We start from the raw sequence: 10,549 nt of genomic DNA, 5'->3' as shown, positions 1-10,549 counted from the left end.
TTAAAAAAATGAAATAAATTAATGAATGAAATCGAATAAATTTAGAAGAAAATTTTAGAAAATTTTAGTTTAGTTACTGATATTTCTCATGAAATTGTTTCATTCAAGCAAAAAATCAAAGGGAAATAATTTGAACATTCATGATGAGAGGGAGGGAGGAGAGGTTAATGTAGAATCAAATATTATTTATTATTAGGGCTGTAGTACATGTGATTCCGTTTATACTTGATGAATCAATAGGAACGAACAGTAACAAATGAAGGGACATATATATTGGAGTTACGCCCAATCTGTGATTATTGCTTCAAAAACAAAGGGACGTATGTGCTGGAGATACGCCCCTTCAGTACTTGCTAGTCGGACTTACGTCCATTTGCCACTTCAGAAATTTGTCCACAAAAAACCTTTCATAAGTTGAGAAAACTCCATTTCGAAGGAAAAAAAAACATACGCCCCTTTGGTATTAAGAGAAAAAAAATCTCAGAGAAATGGTACTTACGCCCTGACGCTACTTACTTTGATTTTAATGCGACGATATGAATCTTTAGAAATGTGTTTTCTCCTGCAATTATTATTTTTTATTCATTAAACTACTTCATTGACTCAACAATGTGATAATCGAGTTGATAAAGTAATTTCATAGATAGAAATTAATAATTGTAGTAGAAAATACAATTCTAAGATTTGATGTAGACAAAGGGGTTCCGTCTCTCCTTAAACAAATTCGATTGAATCTAAAACTTTAGAGAAACGTTAATTCTTCGACAGTTGAATCATCAAAGCGTAATCGAAACGTTAAATCCGTATAGTAGATCGAACACTTTAACAAATATGTTCTACGTCAAGTAGAACCCTTCCGGCTCTTTCTGATAGATGTTTAAACCTGTGAGATTATTATTTTCACTATTACTATGCTACCATTTTTCTATAATGAAATAATCTATTGGAGGTTTATTAAGGGGTAATAGAAGGTCACCGTTTTCTTGGAATTTTCAAACAAATTTCCTGCTCAAAGTTTTATTTTTATTGTTCAAAGTGCGAAAATCTACATGATTTATTTACACTGTCTGTAGTGGATTTACAATTTTAGTTTAAACACTTTTTTTTATATTTCATTGCACAGTCATATGTTTATTTTACCTGCTTGGATAAACTTGTGTAAAATATTTAGGATTTTTGGATCTGTAGAACTCAGAAAGGGCTTTATAGAGTTTGTTATTGAGACTTTACATTTTTTTATTTAAATTTTCTAAGAGTATTATCCTTTCCGTGTTAAAATTGGGACCATACCAAAAGATATAATCAATGTCTTGTGTTTCGAACCCACAAGAACAGCTGGCATCATCAATGATATTGCTCAAAGTTATCAATATTTTTTTAACCCAAAGCACATCCCTGATAGATCAAACCCCGAGTTGACTCTGAGTCGACTCTGGGTTTATGGAAAAAACCCAGCGAAGAAACAGAAACTCTGGGAAATTCTCATGAACCCAGAGTTAACCCAAAGTTAACTCTGGGTTTGATTCATCAGGGGTTGATCTTTATCATCGCTTCCTGGAGATTAATGTGCTTTGATTTGTAAAAATACCGATAACTTTCAGCAGGAAATTTGCTCAAAAGTTGGGAAAATTGGCGACATTCCGTTACCCTTTAATGAGAGTATTTTTCACGGGCTGTGGAGAAGATGTAAAACGGTAAAAGTAGCTGCAAGGAAGTAAAGTATTCTATTTAATTCTAGTTTCACATTCTCTGTACAATTAATCATTTTATGAAATCATGTCCAGGAGAATGACTCTCCCATTCAGACATGAATGAATAATTGATTTATTGACTGAAAAAGTCAGGAAAATACTTGAAAAATTATGAGTTAATGGGATAAAGAGGAAAATTAACCTGAAAACTCCAATAAATTTTGAGTGTTCGTTTACGAAAATTCTCGGGAAGAAAATCCTTTGATTTCACGAGACCTTTCAGGGCAATGAGATGGTATTTACCTGGTTGGAATGCCCACGAAGATGAAAAGGTGGTTGGATTATTTGATATTGCCTCGGAAACACCCCTTTTTGTAATGTGTCAATGCTGAAGCAAGTGTCAACGTCAATAGTGAATGGGTCATGGGCGACGTAAATCGATGCTTTCCTCTCGAGATAATGAAGATGTTCTACTTTATCATTGTTTAAGGTGATGTCAGGTGCAGAGAAAAAAATACAAATAATGACTGATGAAACTGAGATGATTCATTAATGCGTTAAAGAATAATTCAGTAGCGGAATGATGAACTGAAAAGCTTCAATTTCAACATTTTATTTAATTATTTATTTATCTCGGGGAAGAGTGATTTTACGAGAAAATGTTAAGAGATCTGTTTTTGTAGCAGAGCAATTTCGAAATTTCGGGAGAGATTTCGATATTGCTCTGCTACAGAAGAAAAAGGTCAGAATTTTCCTCGTAAAATTGCAGATTATTGAGAACTTGACATTTAATAGTATATTCAATTGATACAGACCACATACCTAGATCGAAACAAATCACTTAATTCTGATATTTTTTATCACATTTGATATTTTTGTTACCCTGATTGCGAGAAAAAAAATTATTTTTGCCAAATATCCATTTACTTGAGAGAAGTAGTTATTTTTTCGCTACCATATTTCTCCAGCCGAGAAGTTTCCAGGTAATTCTCATTAGGTTTCCATTATGACGATTTATATTGCTCTAGAAGATGATCATGTTATAGTTATGATCTTGAGTGAACTCCCTCAGTGATTATAAACATTAAAAAATTAATCGAAATTCTTCCCTGTAGAAAATAAGAAATTTAGAAAAATGTCTATCCTTATCCTTATAAGGATATCCAAGTAGTTCGGCCAATTTTTTCCAGTGGGAATGTTTTTCCGAATTCATTAAATAGACCGAGAGTATTTTTTAGGCGCAATATGCTTTGGTTTCCGAATTGTCCTTCGAGAAAACGAATTTTGAAAAATCAAATTTAACACATTGCGTTCATAAGAGCCGTATTCTTCCATATGAGCAGTTCCATCGCAAAACACAAGGCCAAAAAGTCGATGGCAGGGATCTCTTCGCCATTTTTTTTTTCCAAAAAGTTGGTCTTCAAATGAACATAAAAAAATGTGGCGCGAGCCACAAACGAATTATTATTTCGAAATTCATATAACGCGTCTCGAATATTCTATATCGTCGTATTCGAGGCAAACATCATTCTATCCTTGTCCCTTACGAAATTTCTGGACATTCTCGAACCTTCCATAACAAAAGGTATTTAAACCCGCACGCTCCCGACCGAATAGATGAGTCAATGTCAGTCCGATTCTCAAACTCGATGTGAACACATCTAATGTGATAAATCCAGCCGACTTAATTCTACTAAACCACGAGTTATTATTGTACAACGTACACCTAACCGCCACAGAAAAATATATTAAAAATTAAGGAAGTGATGATTTTTTGAAAATTTTTCATTTCTTTTTGGATGAATATTTTTAAGTGATTTTTTTCTCAAATTTTAATTAATATCTAGTTTGAGCGTGGAACTGTCAAATTGGCCTTGGGCATACGGAACAAACGTTGAAATGCTTCAAAATGAAAGACCACTCGTAGTATCTCCTTCAGTTTTTGTGGGTTGTATACGGTAAAAGATGTTTTTTGCTTCCGAGAAGCCTTGTATTTGACCGATTTTTCGATTTTCTAGTTTTGATTGCAAATGATCTAGAATGTTATGAAACGTGAACAAATGTTGTTTTAAGGGTCATATTTGGGTATGACCCTCTGTATGTATGTGACAACTTGTTTTCAATGACAATTATCTCAAAAACCTCTGTTTTTTCAACAAGTTACTCCTCATATCTCCGTTAACTATCCATTCATTCCGAAAAGAATTGATGGAAATGAGAAAGGTCTTTTCGGAGCAGAGGAAATTTCTTCTATAAAAGAGGTCGGGTCGATAATCATTCATTATCGAGAAAATTTGATTTTTAGTAATTGATACAATTGAACACAGCCACATAGGTCGTAACAAGTAACTCCTGATATTTTCGTTAACTATTCATTAATTTCTGAAATAATTACTCTAAATGTGAAGAGGCCTTTCGGAGCCGAGAAAATTTCCTTTACTCGAAACGATCGGACGTTTTCTTCCAAAATTACTCATTATTAAGAGAATTTGATATTAATTTGTGGAGTCACCCAAGTGTTTCAGGGGAAAATGACTGAAAAAAATGAACGGAAAAACCTTCTGTAATCGAAGGAATTTTCTACAAAAAAAAGATTCTTTGAAATATTCCTCTTAATCCCACCTTATCAAGATAATTTCGTATTCAATGATAAATGAAAAATTGACTTGGCGTCATTTCAATCTTCAACAAAATATGGAAAATTGTCTCATTCTGTTGTTGAGTTTTACTGAATTGTTCGTGATCATCAAATAAAGAACTTAAGCACTACGAGGTAATTGCCGTACATTCGTTTATTCACAAATTTTCAAATTTTTCATTTTTTTCATTGGATTCACAGAACATCCAATCACTCACATATTTATAGAGCATTCAGAGTACATTTTGAATAACCCAAATTTAATTTCTTCGCTTACAAAAATAATCTCCTAATGATTGATTATTGATTTTATTCATTTTCCTACATTTCCCAAAAATGTGACAAATTAATCTTATGAAAACGAGTCATCATGCAACGGTGCCAGCGTTATTTATCAATCAAGTTGCTAATAGAGTTTGATACATTTTTCAAATGAATAGTGAATAAATAGAATCTTGGGAAATGCGGTATCGCAATGATAAAAAAAAATCAGACCGACTAAAATCTTTCCCCTTACTGATCTAAAAAATTTTATCTATCACATTTATATGTGTGTGTCGCTTAAAACGTAAGAAAAAATCTTCCGGTATTTCCTGCAATAAATTATAAAAGAAAATGCTATCCAATAAAATTCAGATGTGAAGAATTTCATCTCAATCACTGGCAAGTGTTTCATTTTTTTCGATTTTCTCATTTTTCTCTCGCAATGATGAAAAGCAACTAATTCTGAATCTTCCACTTTCGTATTCTCCTCATTCATGCAAAAATCGAGTACTTTTCGCCCCTAAAAAACATCACTCATCTCTCATACCATTGCATTAAAAAATGATTATTTATAACTATTATAAAAAATACTAACAAATTCTAGGCAACTTGTGTTCCATTCTTCTCAATTTCGTGCCAAACGAAAACTCCGAACTTCCCCTATAATATTTTTTGGTTTACTCCAAAAGTGCAAAAATTTCAATAGAAAAAAAAGAAATTCTACCAAAATTTCGAGAAAAATCAGTAAGTGATATGTGATGACTCGAATCACTCATGACTATTTTCAAAAATGTTTCCACACAACTTTCCCAATAAGAATTTGTGTTCTCTAGGCTTTCTCCCTCGAACAGTTGCTCATCAGTCTTGCCCCACAATCCCCTCCTGAGGATGAATCCATGCTGACAGGGAGGTTCGTTAATGACCCAATTTTTAAATCACCACTTCCATGAAATGATGATGATGATTCAGGCGCTCTCACAGTCATCCTCACAGGCAAGTACATCTGTACTGCGAGGAAGGAGTAGAGCCACGTGTCCATATTTGCTAGTTTTGTACTTTTCTTGAATAGCCTGTTGTGGAATATTGGCAGCTATTGCAAATGTTTTGCTCAGATGTCCAATGCATCCCTTGAGATCGTGAAAGGTGTAGCCAGTGGACAATTCGAGCTCGTGGGGCCACGTCTCCTCCTGGAGTGTGTGACGTGCAACAGCTATGGCAGATGCTGCCAAGTGACTCGGTAAGTACTGGAGATAAGGATCTGCCTCCAGCATTGATAATTCACACAAGTACATTGCCAAGAACTGAATCTTATCGCTCAGATTATTACTGATGCAATAATCCCTGAGGAAAGCCAGTGGCGTTGGAACTGTCAGGTCGAAGGACAAAACCCTGAGGATCAGGTGTTCCATCCTCAACACCTGCTTTTTCGTGTATGTGTCGTCAGTTATGTAGACGAATTCACCGACGTCTGGGGGGTATATTTCCTCGTATTTAGCTGCTATGAACATCGCTGCTGTACCTACCAACTGGAGCTTTGCTCTCACCACACTCATGTAGGATAAAAATCTGTCTATGTAGGAGACTGCTAGGTAGAGGGTTTCAGAGTGTAATCGATATTCTTCAGCTACTTCTACCAACCAATCGACGAGAATCGCTCGCATCGAGTAGGTGATGTCTGGCTGCTTCTTCATGTAGCCGGGTTTTGGCCTGTGTTGAGTCTAGAATAGGAGGAAATTTATTTTCTCATTAGAATAATGCATAATCATCTGTGGATCAGAGAGAGAAAAATTCTGGAGACTTTTTTTTGTGAATTGCGACCTAAAAACAAGTGCTGCACAAAAATGTCACTACGCTGTTAGAAATTTCCAGTAAACGATTGCAATTGAATTCTCAATGTTGTGGGGTTTCATTCAATTTGAAATCACATTATTCATGAAAGTTCCCATTTATCTTGAAAATTCAATAACATTCAGTTTTTCATGGTGAGGTATCGTTGATATTTCAAGAACAGCTTGAATTTTAGACTTTATTATGAAAATTGAATATTAAATTTAATTGAATTTTCAATGAATTGAAAATTCTGTAAAATAATTGCCTGAATTTTTATTATTTTCAATAATTTTCACTGTCGTATGGATCGGGAAATTAGAATTTCATTGAATATTCAAAAATTTTAAGCCCTCAATAAAATGCTAAAAAAATAAATGAGAGATAAAATGCCCAATAATTCAAAAACATGAAGTTTTTCATTTTTGGGGAGACCTCTATTGTAATGGGAGATCCATAAAAAAGCTTCTGTACAAATTCAATTATCTCCATTAGATTGGAAGACAGATTTTTAAAGACTGATGTTCAAGTAAAGTAAGAAAAATTGTGTCATTTTCAAAATCTTTTCTAAAACTTCAAGATGAAACAAAATTTATTAGATTCGTGTATATTGTTCATACAGTATTGAAGATAGAAAATGGAGGAAATTAGGGAATTTAGAAAAAGAGAGGAATAAAAACGCCCCATAATTCGAAAGTAATAAAATAAACAGCACTTATGTACCTCGGCAACCCTCAGGTAATTGTAAATGTCCGCCCTGTACTCATCCACATCATAAAAATTACTCTTGGAGACCTTAGTTGCCTCTCTCTTGGCCCTCAGTCCCTTTTTCCCGGAATCTGTCAGGCAAATGGACTTCTCGAGAGACAGAGGACTGGCTCGGTTGAATAATGGTATATCCTTTTCCTTTTCCTTTTTCTCATTCCCAATCTCCCCGAGGACCGGTCTGAATGGTGGCACAATGCTCACCGACGTCAACTCGACATTTTTCGCACGTGTCGAGTTAATCGCCACCTCTGTCGCTTTTTTAACTTGAATTTCACGTGTATTTCGAGTTTCTCGGAGTACAACCTGAGTTTCTTCCTCGAGTTTATCCTCGTAGATCTTGAAGGCACCCTCGTCTTTCTTGCCATCGTATACTTTGAAGCCGTCGTAAGGGGGTGGAATGAATGTGGTTTTCGATTTTGAGAATTTATCCTCTTTGTTGTTGATTTCCTTTGAAGAAAAAATAATATTATTGTTAATCACACAAAATTTGATGAATTCAGTAGGGGAGAGTGGGGCAAAGTGGAACGTTTATGATCGACTTTCAATCTCCATATCTTTCTTCGTAAATAGATACTGGGACTTTGAGTTCATGACAAATATTCCACTTTGACCCATCTTCCTCTATTGAAGTTGTACGACAAGTCCTCTTCAATTACGAAAAATTTAGACTGTCTCAATATTTCACTATATGAAGAGGTTCATCGTATATCATGAAGGGTCGGAATGAATGTAATTCATTTCATATAATTCAGTAGTGAAGTGGTATAAGGGTTTAAGTCGACTTATCTCCCAGTTGAATTGTTGAGGAATATCTCCGAATCTAAGGGAGATAGCGAAAGTTTCGTAATTACATTTGTTGTAGTACTCAATCGGCTCCACAAAAAAGGTTATAACAAAAATTTTGCTATCTCCCTTAGATTCTGAGATATTGATTAAAAACTGGTCAATAGTCAACATTGACTTATACCGTTTTATTTCACTACTGAATTAATGCTGGATTTTTCCTTTCAAATGAAATATAGGATGAGTCGATGTGAAGGTCAGGATGTTGACAAACATTTTCGAATCAGAGAGAGACAGGGATGATTTTCCTCAGTACCTCACATCAGATGATCGTTTGGTTTACCAAAAAAGTATATATGAAAATTCTGCTATCCCTCTATTTCCTGATTCATCCCGTTTCATCACTCCACTGTATAGAGTAAAAATTAAATAAAAGACACTTTGAAGCCATCGTAAGCGAGTGGAATAAACTTTGCTTCGAACTTTGAGAAGTTATCATCTCTGTTGTCACACAATGGGATCATGATGGATTCCATACCTAAATGGGATCATGATGGATTCCATACCTTCGAAAATGTTTCAATTAGCAGAAAAAATTATTTGAAGTCAAAATAACAAAACAAAGAATAATTCTATTAAGAAATAGTCGAATACAGCCGAAACCTCTAATTTCTGAACGACTGGGGCATATTTTTTTATTTATTAGGGAAGGGTGGGGTAAAACGGACACTTTAGACTTTTTTAAAATTATTCATAACTCAGAAACAAATTGATTAATTGAGCTCAGTTTAGGCTTGTTACAAAGGGAAAGAATAGTTCTTTGTAGTGAAAAAGAAAATTTTTAAATTTTATCAACATTTCAACCCCTCATTAATATTTTTAAAAAAGTCAAGTGCCCGTTTTACCCCAACCTCCCCTAAATGTCGATCAACAGAAAAAATAATTGATCCCATGATTACACACGAGTAATATTATTGAAAGGCGGAATAATCTGTACAACGTTCATTTTATTATTTATGGAATATTCAATGGAGGTAGAAATCGTCCGAAAACTACCTCCCGTCCAAAAATTGACCTGTTTACCCGACTTAGAAGCCATCGTGAAGGATTGGAAAAAATGTTCTTTCTTCGCTTGAGCTTTTATCATCTTTGTTATCAAATAATATAATAAATCGAATAAAACTGATCAACTTTAGTAATGGAGTTGTGAGACACGACGAGTCGCCTCGACTGAAGGTCAAGATTTTCATAAACATCTCGAATTCCGAGAGAGATAGCATTATTTTCCTCAGAATCTTATTTGCACAGGGCGAGAGGACCCACGGAAAGGCACGAGCTACCTCTCCTCAATTCCGCAATATTCACGAAGAACTGAACCCGCAGAAAAATTCATTCACCCTCGTTTCACCGTTTATCACACGAAAATTCCCATTGTATACATTGAAGCCAATAATAGAGACAATCGACTGAAATTAAATATCTTCGAATCTGAGAGAGATAGGATAATTTTCCCCATGGGGTCACGTGCAGAGAGAGCCATCGGACCCAACAGTGAAGCCCCCATAAATATTCCGCTATCTCCCGTCAATCGGAATATATCCATCCAAAACTGAAATCTTGGAAAAATTAAACATCCTGGCTCGCAAATCCTCAAAAAAAATCAAATGGAAATTCGTGAAGGACGACACATACCACCTCCCCCCGAATTTACTCCCGAAAGAAATTCCCCAATTTCCGTTTTCATCAAGGCCACCTGAATTCCCCAATAATCTCCAAAATGGAATAAATCAGAAGGTCACCAAAGAAGTAAATAACGAGTGTAAACAGAGAATTAAAATCCCAGCCCAACGGCCCCTGGAAAATGAAAGCGTGCTAAAGGCGGGTGAGACTCACTGGCTTGGCCCTGTGGCAGTTGTTATGCAGGACGCCGAGAACCGCACGTTTTTGCTGTCCTAGGCCACCCTGATGCTCCCTGAGTCCACCATTCTCCTTTCCTCTCCTGGCATCGTTGATACGATTCTCCTGATCCTCGTGCACCCTGATCGTGGCCATAACTATCTCCAAAAAAAATCGTTATCTCGGCTTCCTCACGTCTCCTGTGCCCCCCAAAAAAATTCCTCGTCGTTGCTGGGTTTCTCGAAATGTCCTCTCCAACCTGACTAATCAGTCCTCTAGGCACGTGAAAGCTCAGAGACTATCAGCGAATTATTTTCAACGAATGTACATCACGGTGGCGAGGAAAAATCCGAGGGATTGGTTAAAAAAAAATTTTTGGACGATCAGGACACCCGGAAAAACCCTCCAAGCCCCCACTTCGCAGCTACACACTGTCCGTTTGGATTATTCAAACAACAACGTATCCCAAACTGTCCAACAGCTGTCGGTAGGTAGGTTCGTTCGTTATATTCACATTTGACTTGAAAGTCGTCCAATTGAAGGGGAGAAAATGAGAATCGACCAATGGAATTCGAGGGATTTGAATGGGCGGTGTTCTGGGGAAAGGAGTGGGGAGATTTGCGCGGTTGACTGAGAGCCAATCAGGCGAGGCTATTCCTGAGAATTATGTGGAGGGGGGCGC

General features: G+C 35.9%; 2 protein-coding genes across 3 annotated transcripts in view; both read right to left on the bottom strand.

The window, feature by feature from the left end:
- Positions 1-2,118, bottom strand: part of LOC107047890 (clathrin light chain) — a 10,226-nt gene extending 8,108 nt beyond the window's left edge. For both annotated transcript variants that reach the window (XM_015270792.1, XM_015270793.1), the window contains exon 1: positions 1,995-2,118. The gene's annotated coding sequence lies outside the window, so the exon portion shown is untranslated. The remainder of the gene's footprint in view (positions 1-1,994) is intronic.
- A 2,340-nt stretch (positions 2,119-4,458) lies between these two features.
- LOC107047723 (cyclin-A2) lies at positions 4,459-10,341 on the bottom strand. Its single transcript, XM_015270532.2, has 3 exons — positions 9,865-10,341; positions 7,144-7,635; positions 4,459-6,311 (listed from the first exon to the last, which is right to left on the bottom strand). Exons 1-3 carry the CDS (start codon positions 10,021-10,023, stop codon positions 5,559-5,561), a joined length of 1,404 nt encoding a protein of 467 aa, XP_015126018.1. The 5' UTR covers positions 10,024-10,341; the 3' UTR covers positions 4,459-5,558.
- Between the last annotated feature and the right edge of the window lie 208 nt (positions 10,342-10,549).

This window comes from Diachasma alloeum, unplaced genomic scaffold, assembly GCF_001412515.2.
Source record: "Diachasma alloeum isolate Michigan unplaced genomic scaffold, Dall2.0 Dall_scaffold_78908, whole genome shotgun sequence".
NCBI classification, from domain to species: Eukaryota; Metazoa; Arthropoda; class Insecta; order Hymenoptera; family Braconidae; genus Diachasma; species Diachasma alloeum.
The sequence above is the reverse complement of the archived record's forward strand: the minus strand, read 5'-3'. Positions and strand labels throughout refer to the sequence as shown.